Below are 21,679 nucleotides of genomic sequence, written 5' to 3' on the forward strand. Positions count from 1 at the left end.
TGTACCACCCAAAGTTATTAATATTTTGACCTCTATTGACACAACAGTTATATATATGTTTTAGAAACATATGCTTCTTGATATCAATAAATGGATTTTCTTTTTTAAAAATTGGTTCTTTTTTCTTATGTATGAGAGTAGAATACATTTGACATAATTATATAAGCATGGAATATCTAAGATAATACTTTTAATGTATTATTTAGAAGGCTGCTTTAAAGCCAACCCTTTGTGAAACTGGAAGCACACAAAAGCTCATCTGATGCATGCTCTTTCTCCTCTCCCCTATTCTGTGTTTCTTTTTTTTCTTATTGCATCCTAGGATATAGCAGAGAGCTATAGATAAAGCAGAGAGCTGTGATCCTGGCCAGAGATCAAATTCTAGCTGTATGACTGACCTTTTCTGTAAGGTTGGACAGTTCACTTTACTTTCCTGAGTTTTCTTTAAAGTGGAAATAGAACTTATTATTTGCTGCAGTTATGCTTTATACAGTATCCTTGAACACGGACATAGCCAGTATCAAATCCTGCCTTGATATAGGGAAAATGCAGGGTTAGATTCCTGTGGGCCTATGGTCACATTTTCATCAACTGATTAATAAATAGCCATGTTTGTTTTTCTGCCTAAAGACATCTTATTTAATAAATATTGTTGACTAACATTGAACTCATGACTCAAGTCTCTCTAACAACCTACAGAATGGGAGAAGATTTCTGCCACTTGCTCTCAGAAAGGGTATATCCAGAATATATATAGAATATGTCAGTATTCTCTTTTTTTTAGATTTATTTTATTTTCTTCATTTTCTTTTTTTTATTGTTGGTTGTTCAAAACATTACATAGTTATTGACATATCATATTTCACACTTTGATTCAAGTGGGTTATGAACTCCCATTTTTACCCTGTATACAGATTGCAGCATCACATCGGTTACACATCCACTGTTTTACATATTGCTATACTAGTGTCTGTTGTATTCTGCTGCCTTTCCTATCCTCTACTATCCCTCATCCCCTCCCCTCCCATCTTTTCTCTCTACCCCATCTACTGTAATTCATTTCTCCCCCTTGTTTTTTCCCCTTTCCCCTCACTTCCTCTTGTATGTAATTTTGTATAACCATGAGGATCTCCTTCCATTTCCATTCAATTTCCCTTCTCTCTCCCTTTCCCTCCCACCTCTCATCCCTGTTTAATGTTAATCTTCTTCTCATGCTCTTTGTCCCTACTCTGTTCTTAGTTACTCTCCTTATATCAAAGAAGACATTTGGCATTTGTTTTTTAGGGATTAGCTGGCTTCACTTAGCATAATCTGCTCTAATGCCATCCATTTTCCTCCAAATTCTATGATTTTGTCATTCTTTAATGCAGAGTAATACTCCATTGTGTATAAATGCCACATTTTTTTTTTATCCATTCGTCTATTGAAGGGCATCTAGGTTGGTTCCACAGTCTTGCTATTGTGAATTGTGCTGCTATGAACATCGATGTAGCAGTGTCCCTGTAGCATGCTCTTTTTAGGTCTTTAGGGAATAGACCAAGAAGAGGAATAGCTGGAATGGTGGTTCCATTCCCAGCTTTCCAAGAAATCTCCATACTGCTTTCCAAATTGGCTGCACCAATTTGCAGTCCCACCAACAATGAACAAGTGTACCCTTTTCCCCACATCCTCGCCAGCACTTGTTGTTGTTTGATTTCATAATGGCTGCCCATCTTACTGGAGTTAGATGGTATCTTAGGGTGGTTTTGATTTGCATTTCTCTGACTACTAGAGATGGTGAGCATTTTTTCATGTACTTGTTGATTGATTGTATGTCCTCCTCTGAGAAGTGTCTGTTCAGGTCCTTGGCCCATTTGTTGATTGGGTTATTTGTTATCGTATTGTCTAATTTTTTGAGTTCTTTGTATACTCTGGATATTAGGGCTCTATCTGAAGTGTGAGGAGTAAAGATTTGTTCCCAGGATGTAGGCTCCCTATTTACCTCTCTTATTATTTCTTTTGCTGAGAAAAAACTTTTTAGTTTGAGTAAGTCCCATTTGTTGATTCTAGTTATTAACTCTTGTGCTATGGGTGTCCTATTGAGGAATTTGGAGCCCGACCCCACAGTATGTAGATTGTAGCCAACGTTTTCTTGTATCAGACGCCGTGTCTCTGATTTAATATCAAGCTCCTTGATCCATTTTGAGTTAACTTTTGTGCATGGTGAGAGAAAGGGATTCAGTTTCATTTTGTTGCATATGGATTTCCAGTTTTCCCAGCACCATTTGTTGAAGATGCTATCCTTCCTCCATTGCATGCTTTTAGCCCCTTTATCAAATATAAGATAGTTGTAGTTTTGTGGATTGGTTTCTGTGTCCTCTATTCTGTACCATTGGTCCACCCGCCTGTTTTGGTACCAGAACCATGCTGTTTTTGTTACTATTGCTCTGTAGTATAGTTTGAGGTCTGGTATCGCCATACCGCCTGATTCACACTTCCTGCTTAGAGTTGTTTTTGCTATTCTGGGTCTTTTATTTTTCCATATGAATTTCATAATTGCTTTAGCTATTTCTACAAGAAATATCGTTGGGATTTTGATTGGCATTGCATTAAACCTATAGAGAACTTTTGGTAATATCGCCATTTTGATGATGTTAGTTCTTCCTATCCATGAACAGGGTATATTTTTTCATCTTCTAAGATCTTCTTCTATTTCTCTCTTTAGGGTTCTGTAGTTTTCATTGTATAAGTCTTTCACCTCTTTTGTTAGGTTGATTCCCAAGTACTTTATTTTATTTTTTTGAGGATATTGTGAATAGAGTGGTTGTCTTCATTTCCATTTCAGAGGATTTGTCGCTGATATACAGGAATGCCTTTGATTTATGCGTGTTGACTTTATATCCTGCCACTTTGCGGAATTCATTTATTAGCTCTAATATTTTCTTTGTAGACCCTTTTGGGTCTTTTAGGTATAGAATCATGTCATCTGCAAATAGTGATAATTTAAGTTCTTCTTTTCCTATTTTTATGCCTGTAATTTCTTTCATCTGTCTAATTGCTCTGGCCAGTGTTTCAAGAACTATGTTGAACAGAAGTATTGAGAGAGGGCATCCCTGTCTTGTTCCAGATTTTAGAGGGAATGCCTTCAATTTTTCTCCATTCAGAATGATGTTAGCCTGAGGCTTAGCATAGATTGTTTTTACAATATTGAGGTATGTTCCTGTTATCCCTAGTTTTTCTAGAGTTTTGAACATAAAGGGATGCTGTACTTTGTTGATTGTTTTTTCTGCATCTATTGAGATGATCATATGGTTCTTATTTTTAAGTCTATTGATGTGGTGAATAATATTTATTGATTTCCATATATTGAACCAGCCTTGTATCCCAGGGATGAATCCTACTTGATCATGGTGCACAATTTTTTTGATATGTTTTTGTATCTGATTCGCCAGAATTTTATTGAGGATTTTTGCATCTAGGTTCATTAGAGATATTGGTCTGTAGTTTTTTTCTTTGAAGTGTCTTTGTCTGGTTTAGGAATCAGGGTTATGTTGGCCTCGTAGAATGAATTTGGAAATTCTCCCTCTTTTTCTATTTCCTGAAATAGCTTAAAAAATATTGGTATTAGTTCCTCTTTAAAGGTTTTGTAACTTGGCTGTATACTCATCGGGTCCTGGGCTTTTCTTAGTTGGTAATCTTTTGATGGTTTCTTATATTTCCTCAATTGATATTGGTCTGTTCAGGTTGTCTATATCTTCCTGACTCAATCTGGGCAGATCATATAACTTAAGAAATTTATCGATGCCTTCACTATCTTCTATTTTATTGGAGTAGAAGGATTCAAAATAATTCTGATTATCTTCTGTATTTCTGAAATGTCTGTTGTGATGTTGCCTTTTTCATCCTGTACGCTAGTAATTTGAGTTCTCTCTCTTCTTCTCTTCGCTAGCATGGCTAAGGGTCTGTTGATTTTATTTATTTTTTCAAAGAACCAACTTTTAGTTTTGTCAGTTTTTTCAATTGTTTATTTTGTTTCGATTTCATTAATTTCAGCTCTGATTTTAATTATTTCTTGCCTTCTACTTCTTTTGCTGTTGTTTTGCTCTTCTTTTTCTAGGATTTTGAGATCATTTATTTGTTGTTTTTTTCTTTTTTTAAGGAATGAACTCCAAGCAATGAATTTTCCTCTTAGAACTACTTTCAATGTGTCCCATAGATTCCGATATGTTGTGTCTGTGTTTTCATTTATCTCTAAGAATTTTTTAATTTCCTTCTTGATGTCTTCTATAACCCATCGATCATTCAGTAACCTATTGTTCATTCTCCAAGTGATGCATGATTTTTCCTTCCTTCTTTTATCGTCGATTTTCATTTTCATTCCATTATGATCAGATAAGATGCATGGTATTATCTCTACTCCATTATATTGTCTAAGAGTTGCCCTGTGACATAATATATGATCTATTTTTGAGAAGGATCCATGTGCTGCTGAGAAAAAAGTGTAACTGCTTGATGTTGGGTGGTATATTCTATATATGTCAGTTAAGTCTCGGTTATTAATTGTTTTATTTAGTTCTATAGTTTCCTTATTCAACTTTTGTTTGGAAGATCTGTCCGGTGGTGAGAGAGGTGTGTTGAAGTCTCCCATGATTATTGTATGGTGGTCTATTAGACTCTTGTACTTGAGAAGAGTTTGCTTGATGAACATAGCTGCACCATTGTTTGGGGCATATATATATTTATGATTGTTATGTCTTGTTGGTGTATGGTTCCCTTGAGCAGTATTAGTGTCCCTCTTTATCCCTTTTGATTGACTTTGGCTTGAAATCTATGTTATTTGATATGAGTATGGACACTCCTGCTTGTTTCCGAAGTCCATATGAGTGATATGATTTTTCCCAACCTTTCACCTTCAGTCTATGTATATCTTTTCCTATCAAATGTGTCTCCTGTAGGCAGCATATTGTTGAGTCTTGTTTTGTGATCCATTCTACTAGCCTGTGTCTCTTAGTTGGTGAGTTTAAGCCATTAACATTTAGGGTTATTATTGAGATATGGTTTGTTCTTCCAGTCATATTTGTTTATTTATGTTACTAAACATGGTTTTTTTCCTCTTTGATTATTTCCCCCCCTTTACTGTCCTACCTCCCACTGTTGGTTTTCATTGTTGTTTTCCATTTCCTCTTCCTATAATGTTTTGCCAAGGATGTTTTAAAGAAATGGTTTTCTAGCTGAAAATTCTTTTAACTTTTGTTTATCGTGGAAGGTTTTAATTTCATCTTCCGTCCTGAAGGTCAATTTCGCTGGATACATGATTCTTGGTTGGAACCCATTTTCTTTCAGTGTTTTAAATATGTTATTTCAGGATCTTCTAGCTTTCAGAGTCTGTGTTGAAAGATCAGCTGTTATCCTGATTGGTTTACCCCTAAATATAATCTTCTTCCTTTCTCTTGTAGCTTTTAAAATTCTCTTCTTATTCTGTATGTTGGGCATCTTTATTATAATGTGTCTAGGTGTGGATCTTTTATAATTTTGCACATTCGGCATCCTGTAGGCTTCTAGGATTTGGGATTCTGTCTCATTCTTCAAGTCTGGGAAGTTTTCTCGTATTATTTCATTGAATAGATTGCCCATTCCTTTGGTTTGGACCTCTATACCTTCCTGTATCCCAACGACTCTTAAGTTTGGTGTCTTTATGTTATCCCATATTTCTTGGATGTTCTGCTCATGGTTTCTTAACAGTCTTGCTGAGCTGTCTATGTTCTTCTTTTCAAGTTGAAATACTTTGTCTTCATTATCTGATGTTCTATCTTCTAAGTGTTCTACTCTGCTGGTAGTATTCTCAATTGAATTTTTAAGTTGTTTTATTGCTTCCTGCATTTCTAGGATTTCTGTTTGTTTGTTTTTTATTACCTCTATCTCCCTATATAGTTGATCTTTTCCTTCTTGGATTTGTTTATGTAATTCATTGTCAAAGTGATCTTTCATTGTCTGATTTTGCTGTCTAATGTCTTCCTTGAGACTCCAGATCATCTGAAGCATGTATGTCCTGAATTCTTTATCTGACATTCCATCTGCTTCAGCTATTACCTCTTCTAAAGTTGAGTTGACCTGCATTGCTTGTGGTCCTTTCTTTCCTTGTCTTTTTATACTGCTCACGTTTTTTTCTGCTTGGTGAAACTGTTGTGTTTTTGAAATTTCCCCCCTATATATTTATGTTGCTCTTGTATAGTTGAAAAGTCTCCCTTGCAGGGCAGGCAGCGGCTGTGCTCCTCCTCCAATTGGGGTAATCTGTCTACCATGCTGGCGGGCCGCTGGGTCTGTTCTACCAGTCGGTCACAGGTCTGCCTACCTTTCAGGCGCAGGTGGCGGCTCTGTTCTGCCCCTCCTCCAATTGGTGTGACGTGTCTACCACGCCCTCAGACCCCTGGGCCTGTTCAGGGTGTGGGCAGCGGCTCTGATCCGCCCCTACTCCAATTGGGGTGATGTGACTAACATGCCGGCAGGCTGCTGGGCCTGATCCGCGGGTCGGTCGCAAGTCTGCCTACCTTGCGGGCGCAGGTGGCGGCTCTGCTCTGCCCCTCCTCCAATTGATGTGATGTGTCTACCATGCCCACGGACCGCTGGGCCTGTTCTGCCAGTTGGTTGCAGGTTTGCCTACCTTGTGGGCACGGGTGGCGGCTCTGCTATGCCCCTACTCCAATTGGGGTGATGTGACTACCACGCCCGCGGGTCGTTGGGCCTGTTCTGGATGCGGGTGGCGGTTTTGCTCGGCCCCTACTCCAAATGGGGTGACGTGACTGCCATGCCGGCGGATCGCTGGGCCTATTCCGGGTGCGGGTGGCGGCTCTGCTCAGCCCCTACTGCAGTTGGGGTGAAGTGATACCACGTTGGCGGGTCGCTGGGCCTGTTCTGGGCACTGGCGGCGGCTCTGCTCTGCCCCTCTGGCCTCCACGGTATTCAGTAGGACCCGGACCCCCGAGAAGCAGTTTCTGCGGGTTCTTTAGCCCTGGGCCAGAGCAGTTCCGGGAGCCAGAATTCGGCCCCTCCAGGCTCCGTGTATGTTCTGATAGGAGCAGGCTCCAAGAAGCAGTTTCTGCGGGTTCTTTAGCACTGAGCCTGAGTAATTTGTGTGCGAGATGCAGGTGAATGGCAGTCTGAAATTACCTGTTCTATAGCTGAATGAGCTGCGATCAGTCAAAAACAGGGATGGTGACGTCAGCTCTCCAAGATGGTGGCCGCTCGCTTCCTCTGTGGTCTGACCAGTGTGGAGAACCGAATTGGACCGCTTCCTTCCCTGTCTCAAACCCAGAATTCAGCACTGAGGACAGTGGTTGCACAGCTGGCAGGAGCCCACAGAATCCGCAGCGCTGTATCTTTGCATTGCTATCTCATTGTTTCCCAGCGCGCGCCGCAGATTCTAGCCGTGGGGTGATTTGCTGAATAAGCAGTGTGACCCTCCGTGCGGACAAATCCCTCGCGTTTGAGCCCCCGTAGCTGATCCTTGTGTGATGAAAATCCTTCCACTAGGTTTTGGAGCACCCCAATTTTACTGGAAATTCCTAACAAGATTGCTTTTAGCTGTTCTAACTCATCATTCTCCTGCACAGTAACGCGGTACACGGGGGTGATGCACTCCCTTCGCCGCCATCTTCCCTACCTCAGTATTCTCTTTTTCCATAAGGATACCTATGATGTGTTGAGGTATATGCATTGTTTAGCGCAAGAAGTAAACTTTATTATATCATGTATATTGTGAACCTACTTTGTTGAAAAGAAACATGTGAACACTGACGTCAACAACTAATTCATCAGGTAAGAGAACTAATGCTTGTGTGTGTGTGTGTGTGTGTGTGTGTGTGTGTGTGTGTACTATCAGACAATAAGTTTAAGTTTGATAAAATATTTATAAAGAATAATGAAGTAATATTCAGTTTACTTTAGGACTATTTTATTCAAAATGTCTATCTGTACCTACCTACCTACCTACCTACCTACTTACCTACCTATCTACCACTATCTAACTTTGTTTAAAGTAAAAATATGCAAAAGAGTCTAGAGTTCATTGGCTGGAGGGGAGAGAATTAGAAGTGTAAGGTACTTATTTCTTTTTTAATTAAAAAAACTAAAAAAGTAAACAGCTAGTTTACTTTTAGTTAACAAGTAAAAAATAAATGTAGAAACATTTTTACGTGGTAAAACATTAAGAATACATTCAATAGTAGTTTTATCTTTTTAATACTCCAGATCTCTGCTACTCTTAACTGGAATCTAGGCACACCTAGAGATAGTAGTTTCTTTCTTTTCTTGTTAAATATATATATGTATATTTTTAGTTGTATATGGATGCAATATCTTTATTTATTTATTTTGATGTGGTGCTGAGGATCAAACCCAATGCCTCACGTGTGAAGCAGGTGCTCTACCACTGAACTCCAGCCCTAGCCCTAGAGATAGTAGTTTCTTGACCATGCATATACAAACATATGTGTGTGTGTGTGTGTGTGTATACACATACATATATATAAACACAAATGAGAACACATCAAAACATGCTGTTTTTCACCTTTTTTCATTTAAAAAAATCATTGAACCCTTTGCTACTTATGGAAATAAAAATAAAGGGAAAAATATGAAGGATAGTCACCAATATCTTGACAGGTTTCATCAATCAGTTGAAATGTTCAGGGGAGGAGAAAGAGTAAATATAATTTTTCTTAGAAAATAGTATTTTAAAATGTATGACATGTCAAGATCATTGTATTGTCATGAGCAACTAATAAAAAAATAAAAATAAAATAAAAAAAGAAAATAGTATTTTAGAGGCAAGTACTGATAATTAATATTGGACAAATTATGTTGTTATATTGTGTGTGTGTATGAATATGTGACATCAAATCCCACCATTTATGTACAACTTTAATGGACCAATAAAATATGGAAAAAAGAAATAATATTTTATTTTAATTGTTACAATAAGGTTGCATCACATTTATGATTTAAACTACTGAATTAAAAATCATAGGGTGGGGGCCTGGGGATGTGGCTCAAGTGGTAGCGCGCTCGCCTAGCATGCGTTCGGCCCGGGTTCGATCCTCAGCACCACATACAAACAAAGATGTTGTGTCCGCCGAGAACTAAGAAAAAATAAATAAATGTTAAAATTCTCTCTCTCTCTCTCTCTCTCTCTCTCTCTCTCTCTCTCTCTCTCTCACTCTCACTCTCTCTTAAAAAAAAATCATAGGGTGGTTCATGGGCTAACATCCATGATGAACACAGATGTAAAAATCCTCAGAAAACACTAGAAAACTGAATTCAATAGCATGTTGAAGTGATCTTTGGAATATAAGAATGGTTTAGAATATACAAATCAATAAATATGATACTTAACATAAGCAGAATGGTCAAAATTAAATAATTACTTCAACGGAGTACACAATGGATATAGGATAGTCACTTTGGTGATGGGAAAATTTGATTCCATGTCCACATATTGAAGAATGACCTTATACCTTTATTACACACCTTATACAAAAATGAACTTTAAATGGATTAAAGACTTAAATGTGAGACTGAAACTGTAAAACTACTAGACAAAAAGATAAAATTCCATGACATTGGTCTGGGTGAGATTTCTTGGATATGATCCCCAAAACACAGCAACAAAAGCAAAAATAAACAAAAAGAATTGTATCAAACAAAATCTTCTACACAGCAAAGGAAATAATTCATAGAGTAAAGAGACAACTCATGGGTTGAGAGAAAATACTTGCAAACCTGTATTTATAATAAGGGGCTAATATCCAAAACATATAAGGAACTCAAAAAAATCAATAGCAAGAAAAAAATAACTCAATTAGAAAATGGGCACAAGACCTGAATAGATATTTCTTAAAATAAAACATAGAAATGGCCATCAGATATATGAAAAAATGATCAACACCATTAATCATCAGAGAAATGCAAATTGAAGCCACAATGAGATATCACCTCATACTTGCTAGAATGGCTGTTATCAAAAAGAGGAAAGGTAAATGCTGGTGGGGATGTGGAGAAAAGAAAACTCTTGTATACTGTTGGTATGAATGTAAATTAGTTCAGTCATTATGGAAAACAGCATAATGATCCCTGTAAAAAAAAATAGAACTATCGTATGATTCTGAAATCCCTTGTCTGTGTGTGTATTCAAAGAAAATGAAATCAATATCTTGAACAGATATCTGAATGCCCATTATCATTGCAGCACTATTCATAATAGCAAAGATATGAGATCAATTAAGTGCCCATGAAAGATGAATGAACAAAGAAAATATGGTATGCATACACAATGAAAAACTACATAGCCTTGATGAAGATCTTGTCAATTGTGGCAACATGGATAAATCTGGAGGACATCATGTTCATTGAAATAAGACAGGCATAGAAAGACAAACACCACATGATCTCACTTATGTGTGGAAACAAAAAGGTTTAAACTCATAGAAGCTGAAAGCAGAATAATGGTTACCAGGGGCTATGAACAGTAAAGGGGACAAGTTGGAGACACTGTAAGAGTATAAAGTTTTAGTTAGGGTGAATAAATGAAAAAAATTTATGTCCAATAGAGCATCTATAATTAATAGCAATGTGTTATATATTTGAAAATTGCTAAAAGAGATTTTAAGTGTCCTCAAAAATGATAAGTATGTGAATTAATGTATGTATTAGTTAGCTTGATTTAGCTATTTCACATTAAGTACCTATATCAAAAAGTCATGCTTTACACCATAAATGTATACATTTTTATTTGTCAATTAAATTATAGTAACTTAGTATGACTAAAAGAAATCCATTCCCTATCTGCAAGTTTTTTTTTTCAGGACACATGGATTTCATGCTTCCATTTATCATATGTTACAATTTAATGAACCAATGGTTAAGAGGAGGCCCAAATGAAGTTTGGTGGCATTTACTGTGAGCCACAGAGAGTAGACTTAGGAGTTTCAAGAAGTACATTTTCTCTTTTGGTTTGTTGGCCAAGAAAAGCAGGTCTGAGTAAGAGTTTGGGTTTTATAAGTAACCCAGAAATGCCTGGGAAACACTCCTGCTGATGGGAGTGAAAAGATTAGCGGACTTCTGTGGAAGGTTCAAAGAGGGAGCAGGGGAAGATGAGCTGTCAGACAAACATGAGGGCTTGGAGGATACTGAAACATCACATAACTATTGAACTGGACTTTGAAACATCAGGCCGCTTCCTTCTCCTTAAAATGGCCATTGGTGGGGTTTTGATGATCTGCATAGAACACCCCGACCAAAGGTGACATCTATTGAAATAGTAGCCTGAGGTGCTGAGAGAGCCTGGGCTGGAATGAGAGTTGAAAGCAGGCCTCTGGGAGGACTGCTACTGGTGGTGAGGATTTAGGGATGCTGCAGGGAAATTAGAGATATTCAGAGGGAGGGATGGGGAACAGTTTGGGAGTTGGGGGATAAGATGCCTGGAGAAGTTGACAGCATTTGTCCCCAAGGGGATGGAAAGGGAGATTGCCACATGGCTCTTTCAGTTTCTGCTCCATTTTTGGTCAAGTCAAAAGTTTAGGAACCTCTCCCCAAACAAAACAAGAACCTTAGGGGCTGTTACATCTTTATTTAAGGCTACTGTCTAGAAGCCGTAATTGGTTCTCAGGGGCCTCTCCCTGCTCAGCAATTGCCAGGCCTCCCTGGTGATAAAAGCAAGGGCTTCCAAAGGACAAAGTAGTTTGGGAGCTAGAAAAGGGGATGGAGGCTGGAGAAGAGAATGGCTCAGGGGTGGAGGGTGACAAGGGTAATATTTATCCTGAATTATTTCAGTTTGAACTCAAAAAGGGAGGGAGCTGAAAGTAGGTAACTCCACCATTCTGAAGTCTTAGCCAACCTCAGCAGGTCGTCTCCTCTGAGCAGTCTTGTCTTTAGAGAGCAGGGCTGCTATTTCAGGTGAGCATCCTATTTTTAAATACATAGATCCTTTACAAAAGTTAAATGGTTGGTCTTTGTAGCCATTTCTCTTCTAATTAGTAACAAATTTCAATTAATTTAGAGTCCAAATATCTCTATTTAATAAAGAATCATTTTATGAAATCCCACAGTCTTTTTTCAGAATCCTAATGTTGGTATTTCCTTCATTGGAGTTCAAAAGTTGATGTGTAATCCTTCTGGCTGTACTAGCTTACTCCTTTCCCCTTTTTTCTCCTGGAGAGAGAAATTATAGCCATGCATGTTCTCCAACCTCCAGTTGGTGTGCTGTGGTGTAGAAAGAAGCAGGGCCCTCTCACACCAATTTTTTTTTTCCCGTGGTAGAAATTTGTCCTTCTTCATAGTATGGAAAAAATGGGTTATGCTTAAAATCATAAAGTTTTCTTTTAAAGCCATTAACATGTATTTTTGCTATATTATGTAGTAATTGCCAAAGAGAAGTAAAGAATCAAAAGATTAAAAAAACAAACTAAATTAAAGTTTATTTAATGTTTGTTTCTATTTATAAAACATGTTCAACAGACATTGAAAAGATACATGAGAATGTTTTGTTTTTAATTTCCTGAAGATCAATTCAAATGTATAGTTTGGTATATATTTTTTCAAATGTGTTTTCCAGGAATATTATTTAAATTGCTCTTTCAGAAATAGTGATAGTTTTAACTGAAGACTCTTGAAATTTGGGTTGGATGAGGGCTGTGGATTTTATCTAGGCTTGTGTACTATTGGAATAGACAGATATTTTGCACTATTCTCATTTCCTCACCAGTTATTATGATGAAATTCGTTTTTTTTTTTGTGTGTGTGGGGGTACTGGGGTTAACCCAAATCACATCCTCACCCGTTTTTATTTTGAGACAGGTTCTTGCTAAATTGCTTAGGGCCTTGCTAAATCACTGAGGCTGGCTTCCAATTTGTGATCCTCCTGCCTCAGCATCTCAAGTTGCTGGGATTACAGGTGTGTGCCACCATTTCTCCAATTAAAATTCATCTTGATTTCAAACTTTTCCTGCATGTTTTGGATTTTTCAAGTTCAGCTACATTCCTTGGCATTTCACAACTCTGCAGCTTCTGCTATTGCTTGATCACATTCTGTTTTTAAGGAAGAAGGGCCTTTCATCCACTATCTGTTGCTATGTGTTTCCCGTTTCTTTATAGTCCTCACATCTTACTACCTTCTACTTTGTCCTCCTCTCCTCTCCCAACACTTTGAACAATAGGGCTGGAAATATGGTGTTCTAAAAATTCAGGATGATGCTTGTTTCTTATACGAGAATAATATACATATGGAGGAACTTTAATACACTTTAAAGAACAATATGGCTATGGAGATGAATACAGATGAATACAGCCACATATCCATATACATTGTTCACAGACTATGAACACACACACACACACACACACACACACACACACACACACACCTTTGAATTAGGAGTCCAATTTGGAGATAGAAAGTATAAGTTTTTTTTTTTTGTTTGAGGGTGACTAGCTCTTGTGCATGTGGGTTATGCTACTGTGACCTTATTTGAAAAATTGCTTCATACCCTAAGTTGTCTATAATGGTTTGGATGTGAGGTGTCCTCTGAAAGCTTATGTGTGGAATGTAGGAATGTTCAGAGGTGAAATTATTAGATTATGAAGCTTATAACCTAATTCAGTGGATTAATCCATTTGTAAAGACTACTTTACTGGGTGGTAACTGTAGGCAAGTGGAGTGTGGCTAGAGAAAGAAGGTCATTGGGGGCATGCCTCTGAGGTTTTAATTTTGTCCCTGGCATCTCTATGGGCCTGCACACTCAGGTGCTCACTGCCCGCAACCCCTCCACCTGGTTTCCTTCAGCTTGGAAACTTTCCTCTGCTACACCCTTTAGCCATGGTGTTCTGCCCAGAACAATGGAACTAGCTGATCATTGTTCTGCAATCATGAGCCCAAAATAAACTTTTCACCCTCTATGTTGTTTTTCAGGTATTTTGATCATAGCCATGAGTAACATTTTAATCTATAAAATTTATATTTCAAGTTTTTTCCTTTACTTTTATTCCTCTAAGCTGTTTTTTTTTTAACAGCAATCATTATTGTTTAGCCTTGTTCAGTGGCTTATGAAGGTAAGTGGTGCCTGGAGATATTGCAATTTATGCAATTTTTTCTCTTTCTATATTGGTTGAAGGGTGATATATTCAAGACTCTAGTCTTTGTGGTGTCCTATGGATTGTCACCCTGGATAGATGACTTCAATTTCCTACTCTCTTTACTTTTGCATTTAGAAGTTAATGAAATGTCTTCTTTTTATTTCCTGACTTGCTATTGTCCTAATTCTGCATTTCTTGAAATAGACTGTCTAGAATGATTGGAATGAGAATGATGATAAAGGTTTCTTTTGAGCAAAGTCATCAAGTAGATTGGAATAGGCACAGGTCAGCTTTACAAAAAATAATTGTGAAATTTTCATTTGTCCTAACTACCCTTTCTTCTATCCCACCTCTTATAAATTTCATGGAACTAAAGGGCTGTCACAAAAAAGTAATTTTTCTTTATGAATAGAGCATAAATAAAAGGAAACTCTAGGAAAGCAAAACCTGGCTCACTTTAGAAACAAATTGCCAAGAGTCAGTGTGATCCATGATGACATTGGGGGAGTGGTGGTGGTGAGCTTTTTATTGCTGAAAGTGTTCTAGCCTGATTTGTATACTCACTTCTCTTCTGTGAAGGATAATGCTTAAATAATCCAAATGGCAGATTGGATGTGGACCAGAAAAAATAATCTAGGAGTCAAAGGAAGTCCCAGAAGGAGTGCTAAATTCATATCACAAGGAAACACAGATGGGAACAGAGGGTAAGGGAATAGCTTCTAGAGGTAGGAGTTGGAGAATGGTAATGGAATCTGTGGATTTTATAGTCTATAAAGTAAAGAACTTTCTACTTGTTGCATAGTGTAGTAGATACAAAATTCTAGCTCCTATCCTAAATAAATTTGTCATCTTTTGGGAAAGAAAACGTGCATACAATAAAACAATGAATGAAGAATTCAAGGCAGCATGCATTTGCACACCAAGTATCAGTTGGGTGGGGACATCCTTTCTTTCCTTCTTGCTACTGGGGATTTAGCCTCTGATCTAAATACAGGCTGAGCCATTCCACTCTACTGTTTAAAAGCCTTCAGCTGTACCTTGTTGCCTCTAGGATACAGCTGCTGGTGCTAGCCCTCCTCTCTCATTATTCACCTGCATCCTAATGCTCCCTCAGAGATGAGTTTAATTAACACTGGATACTTAACCCACCACCTCTTTTCCTCTTCACTTTCTGCTGTTTTTGGCCTCAGTGTCTACTCATGATTTTCTTTTTATCTGGAATGCTCTCATCTCCATTATTTCCATTTTCCAGAGTAATGGGGAGTTAGTCTAGCCTCACTTCCTCCCGGAAGATTTTTTTCAGGTTGAATTCCCTAACTTTCTTTCAGTGTATTGCCATTATCTGATGATGTTACACAAGATTATAAACTTCTTAAGGTCATGGACTCAATTTATTTGACCTGGTATCCTTGGAAACTAGTGTACTGTCTTCTACAGACCAGATACTTAGTGCTTGATCACTCAAGAAATAAAGGGCTCCATTAGTGAAGGAGGCTTCTTGGGGAGATGAAACTTAAGCTGGTCTTTGAGGATTTAACAGTGAGCAGGGGAGTGGAAAACGGGATTCTTTGCCAAGGGCAGAATTGGCCTTAAAATTACATGCAGTGAGAAGTCTCCCAATGCCTTTGGCCCTGAGTCATTCATTTTCCCACCTCTTAGGTAATTGCCATTCTATGCTGTTTGCATTAAAGAACTTATATTTTATGTGATGATAAATATAATATGTTTATGAATCTCATAACATAGAAATTAACACTTAAATTTTATATATGTGAACATATATGATTAGCTCTATTTTTTCCTTTATTATTCTCCTCTTCTCTGAATTATACAACATATTCTCATTATGATTAGTAAAAAGCACACATCATCTTGGATAGTATCCAAAAATATGCCCTAATGGCACACAGATTCATTTTTAATATCTTAAAAAAATGCCATGCTCAATTATGCCTCCTGACTTTCATATATGCTCTCCTGCTAGAGGTACCTTGCCCAGTTCCCTACCTTTTGCCTGGTCCTTTTTTATCTGGCCTTCAAAACAGCCTATAAGTTGCATTCTTCAGGAAGCCTTCCCTGACCTTAGTTCCTATTCCCTTTGCTCCACAGCCTTGGTCGGAGTTTGTTTTCTCTCTGCACCCATACTTCCCTCTCATAATCATTTATCACATTTTAACTATTAACTCTTGCACAGTATTGAAAGAATGAAGCTAGTATTTCAAGAAAGTTATTTTGGTAAGAGAGAGTCATGAACAGAGACTAGACGACTACACAGTAGATCATCAGCCTCACGTAAGAGTAGGAAGAAAGGGAAAAAATATATAAATTTCCCAGTGAATAGTTGATGAAATTTCATTGATTGGAGATGGAGAAGGAAAAAGGGTATTGAAATAAAGATGACTCTGAGAGAGTGACCACGGGATTCACATAGAACTTTAAAGCCACTCAGCTGGCTGTAGCTTTGAAGGATAAAAGGATCTGTTGTTTGGGAATATGTCTACCAGACATTTGGAGAAAATTACACTGGTGCAGATGAAGGAAACCATGACTGATTATACAGATTTGGCTGCTAGAATTTACTGTATAGTAGCAGGTGGAATTAGTAGGTCAAAGGGTTTTGAAAGACTAAAATTGTGTTAAATTCTCTTGAACCTTGAACATGCACAGTTAAGGAAGGCAGAGAAGAAAGAGAGCTGGAAAACGAGTAAGAACTGAACAGAGGATAGACAAAGACTTTTTAAAAGTAATTCTCATTTGAAGACTCATTTTCATCCTTTTTGTTTTAGTCCTATGAATCTTACATTTGCCATAGAAGAACTAGAGATGCACAACAATTTCTCCTAGAGATGCACTAAAATTTCTCCAATTACTGCCAAATAGAAACCTGGATGATCCACATGGAAATTTCCTCCTTAGAAAACCAAACTATTGCTGAATTTGTCCTCCTTGGCTTCCACGACATCCCTGAGCTGCATTTCCTTTTCTTTATTGTGTTCACTGTTGTCTACGCCTTCATTGTCATAGGGAATATGCTGATCATTGTGGTAGTGATTAGCTCCCAGAGGCTGCACACGCCCATGTACTTCTTTCTGGCTAATCTGTCCTTCCTGGAGATCCTCTATACATCCACAGTGGTGCCGAAAATGCTGGAGGGCTTCCTGCAGGAGGCAGCCATCTCTGTGACTGGTTGCTTGACCCAGTTCTTCATCTTTGGTTCTCTAGCCACAGCAGAATGCTTCCTACTGGCTGTTATGGCGTATGATCGCTTCTTGGCAATCTGCTATCCACTTCGCTATCCGCTCCTGATGGGGCCTAGATGGTGCATGGGGCTGGTGGTCACAGCCTGGCTGTCTGGTTTCATGGTAGATGGATTGGTTGTGGTCCTGATGGCCCAGCTGAGGTTCTGTGGCTCCAACCGCATCGATCACTTTTACTGTGACTTCATGCCTTTGGTGGTCCTGGCTTGCTCAGATCCCAGAGTAGCCCAGGTGACAACGTTTGTTCTCTCTGTAGTCTTCCTCACTGTTCCATTTGGACTGATTCTGACATCCTATGCTCGCATCGTGGTGACTGTGCTGAGAGTTCCTGCTGGGGCCAGTAGGAGAAAGGCTTTTTCCACATGCTCCTCCCACCTTGCTGTAGTGTCCACCTTCTATGGAACTCTCATGGTCTTGTACATCGCGCCCTCGGCTGTCCACTCCCAGCTCCTCTCCAAGGTCTTTGCCTTGCTCTATACTGTGGTCACTCCCATCTTCAATCCTGTCATCTACACCCTCAGGAACAAGGAGGTTCATCAGGCACTACAAAGGCTTCTTCAAATTAAAAAAATGGAAACATTTGGTTGAAGAAAGAGGGTAATGAAGATTTTATTTTGGACTTTGGACGTCTCCACTGAGAAGTCTCCAGAATTGGCTGGAAAGGAATAACTGTTGTATTCCAACCTTTCCCTTTGGCTCTTCTGTAGTTAAACCAAAATACACCAAAAAAGAAGAAACAGAGCAGTACTTTTCAAATGTTAGTTTAAAAACTTATTTAAACTTCTTTTAGTTTTTTATTAAATATGCCATAAATATTACCCTGAATTGATCATTACCCATAGTATATGCTATATATGTATTGAATATGAATATATGAATTATCACATTGTACCCCATAAATATATATAGGTAAAATAAGAAGAAGAAAAATGAAAATAGAGAAGCAAAACAGTAATATCAAAACAATTTAGAAATATTAACTATATTATTGCTAGATGATATTTCAAAATTTCTTTCTACTTATTTATGTATCATAGAGTTTGAAATCTGGTTTTCCATTGAGCACTATGTCATGAACAACTTCCTATATTAAAAAATATCTACTTCTTTATTCTTTTGGGCTTCATAGTATGGCTAACCATGATTTGCTTAAATAATCTTCTATTGGTAGGAATGTTTTAGTTGTAATTAGTTCTTTTATTATGTGTAAATTGTGAACATTCAGGTTTTTCTATAATACATTTTTTGGACATAAATTGCTAGATCTAAGGATATGTATATTCAAAAATATTTAAAGATGAATTCATTTTACTTATTCATTTTTTAAATTTTTATTGTAGAAGATTTAAATGTATACAAAAATAGAGAGAATGGCACAATGAGTCCCAATTTGCCATCTGGCTTCAACATAAACATTTGGCTAATTTTGTTTGAATTCTCTACAGCTCCTTTTTGCTTGTTTGTTTTGCTAGAAAATACCACCACACAAATAAAAGTAGATGTAAAGTAATGCATTCTGTCTTATCAATGGGAAGGAAAGAAACAAATTCCAGATGCTGGGTAAATATGTTGTGCACATATATATTCCACATGTATTTAGTATATTCCTTTCCTGATTCAGACATTAAAAAACCATGCCCACCAGGCCATTAGAGTACTTAACAAATTATCAATATTTCCTTAATATCATCTAATACACAAGACATGTTCAAATTTCTCCATTGATCTTTAAACAATTTCTTAAAATTAGTCAGAGAATATATCAGCTTGGATTATCCATTCAATCATTATTTGCTTGAAAATAATTTCTGAACACCTGCTATAGGAAGTCGTTAGATTAGAAATGAAAAGAAGGTATTAACTTTTAGATGACCCAGGAAGAAAGTCTAGACTAAGATGTGAACATGGAAAAGAGAATCCATTCTGAGAACTCCAGAAATATTCTTCTTATGGCAAAGTTATACCTATCTATGTATCAAGTTATTCACCCAAATAGAATTAGTCATTAAGTGTTTCAACTGATCATATAATTCATAATGTACAATAACATGAAATACAGTGGATGATATACAAATTAACAGAACACATAGTCTTCTTTTGATATAATGTATATGGTGTATAAAGGAACACAGGCCAAAAACATCATAGTGACTAAAAAAAATAGCGTGTACTGTTTTTATAATGCAAAGATATCACCCACATCACCCGTTGTCAGTCTGTATTTGAAGGATCAGTTCATTCATAGAGCAATGAACTATTTTATTTTTTTCACTTAAAACTTAATAAACACATAAACATATATAAGAAATATTCATTTATTCTATTATAAAAAAAGAAGTGTTTTCAAAAATGCCCTCTTGTTTTTAGCTGTCTTCCAATTCTCAGCCATTGAATCAGAAACTAATCAGAAAGTCTCAAACATCACACAAACACATGGATATATAAAACATTCTGAAAAGAGAGAAACTAAAGGGGGGATAAGTTTGGTGTCGGCCCAGTTTCCTTTCTCTTATTATTGATGATGGTACTGATGATATCGATTATCTTTGTTGATGACAGCAAAGATGACTTTGACTATAGCAAAGTGATGGGGAGGAACTTCAGTATTAAACCCCAGAGAGAAATGCTCATGGTTATCAAATGTTGTAGTGATGTGAATGCATAATCAAAAGCTATTTAAAGAACAGCCAATTCAATCCAGTGTTCTTTTCAGGGAATCATATAATGCTCTAACACGGCCATGATTTTGACCAACTCTCTTTGTTACTGTAGTAGTGAAATAGGGAGTAATTTTTCTAAAAGTACATGGTTATTGGGATGATCCATAATCCTGAGAACTCTCCATGCCCAGGATCCTTTTCAATGAACTCTTTACATTCTTATTTCTCAGACTATAAATGAAAGGGTTTAGAGTGGGAGTTACCAGGGTATACATGACAGCAGCAACCAGCTCCCCAGAGGAGTGAGAAGTTGATGGGGGCTTCAGGTAGGTGGCAAATACTGTGCTGTAGAAGAGGATGACCATGGAGAGGTGGGAGCTGCATGTAGCCAGAGCTTTCCTTTTCCCCTGTGCTGATGGAACTCTGGCCACAGCATGGAAAATACGGGCATAGGAACTTATAACACAGAAGAGAGCACTGATTCCCAAAACCCCAGCCAGAGCCATTGTCAGGTCCTCATTGAGTTGGGCATCAGAGCAAGAAAGCCATAAGAGAGGGCCAAAATCACAAAAAAAGTGAGGAATCTCTTGATTAACATGGAAAGATAGCTGGGATAGCAACAAGATATGGACTAGAGAGACCAAGTGGGCTACTCCCCATGATATACCCACAAGCACCCCACATCTGGAAGGTCTCATTACAAGTGGGTAATGCAGTGGATAGCAAACAGCAGCATAGCGGTCAATGGCCATGATCGCTAAGAGTAGATTGTCCATGTCAGCAAAAACAGCAAAGAAGTATAATTGGGTCAGACACCCAGAGAAAGAGATGGATCCATTGTGGGTCCACAAATCCTCTAGCATTTTAGGGGCTGTGGTAGTAGTGAAGCAGAGATCCACCAGAGAAAGCTGGCTGAGAAAGAAGTACATGGGAGTGTGGAGGTGAATGTCAGTGCCAATGGCCAGCAGAAGGAGTGAGTTCCCAAGGAGGCCCAACAAATAGAGAGCCATAAAGAGATAAAAGAGGAACTGCTGGTTTTCTGGATCACTGGACATCCCTGAGAGGACAAAGTCAGGAGTCTTGCTGCAGTTCATTCTGGTCCTTATTGTGCTTCAAGAAGGATTTGGTGTGAAGAGGATCCACTCCTTGCAGACACAAATGTGCAGTAACCTGGATTCTGTCTTCTGTCAACGTGTCTCTCTTACACCAACTGAGGCTTGTAAACTAAAATATCAATGGGAGGGACAAGAGTTGGAATTTAGAAAGGACAGTCAACTGAGGAGGCACAAAGACAATGGATTGAGGGGAACAGAATTTCCCTAGCATTCTATAAGTGTGCAAGTTCTGTGTAGATTAAACTTTGTATTATGTGATATTATTACCACTTGTTTGTGATTCTGTTTTTGACCATTATTTCTTTGAAGGCAAAAGCTGCATCTCTGTATTTAGCTCAGTGCTTGGCACATAGTTGCAGCTCAATAAATGTTCCTATCTACATGGTAACTATTCTGGTTCATGCTTTGGTTGATTGACTAGAATATTACCAGCCTTCCATCTGGTGTACCCTGCCCATTCTTGCCTCATCTAATGTGTTGTTCACAATGCAGACAGAATCATCTTTTCAAAAAAATTATAACTATGTTATTTTGTTTAGGTAGG

At 37.8% G+C, this 21,679-nt stretch overlaps 2 protein-coding genes across 2 annotated transcripts; one reads left to right on the forward strand and one right to left on the reverse strand.

Moving 5' to 3' along the window:
- Positions 1-17,000: 17,000 nt before the first annotated feature.
- On the forward strand, positions 17,001-17,948 carry LOC101958721 (olfactory receptor 11A1). Its single transcript, XM_005338837.1, has one exon. It carries the CDS (start codon positions 17,001-17,003, stop codon positions 17,946-17,948), a length of 948 nt encoding a protein of 315 aa, XP_005338894.1.
- Positions 17,949-20,169: 2,221 nt separating this feature from the next.
- Positions 20,170-21,114, reverse strand: LOC101959002 (olfactory receptor 1M1). Its single transcript, XM_005338838.2, has one exon. The coding sequence runs from the start codon at positions 21,112-21,114 to the stop codon at positions 20,170-20,172; it is 945 nt and encodes a 314-aa protein (XP_005338895.2).
- Between the last annotated feature and the right edge of the window lie 565 nt (positions 21,115-21,679).

The sequence above is a fragment of the Ictidomys tridecemlineatus genome, chromosome 8 (assembly GCF_052094955.1).
Source record: "Ictidomys tridecemlineatus isolate mIctTri1 chromosome 8, mIctTri1.hap1, whole genome shotgun sequence".
NCBI lineage: Eukaryota > Metazoa > Chordata > Mammalia > Rodentia > Sciuridae > Ictidomys > Ictidomys tridecemlineatus.

What these genes read in the sequence shown, in the direction of transcription:
- LOC101958721 (XM_005338837.1), top strand. Translation starts at nt 17,001, where the DNA reads ATGGAAATTTCCTCCTTAGAAAACCAAACTATTGCTGAATTTGTCCTC.
- LOC101959002 (XM_005338838.2), bottom strand. Translation starts at nt 21,114, where the DNA reads ATGAACTGCAGCAAGACTCCTGACTTTGTCCTCTCAGGGATGTCCAGT.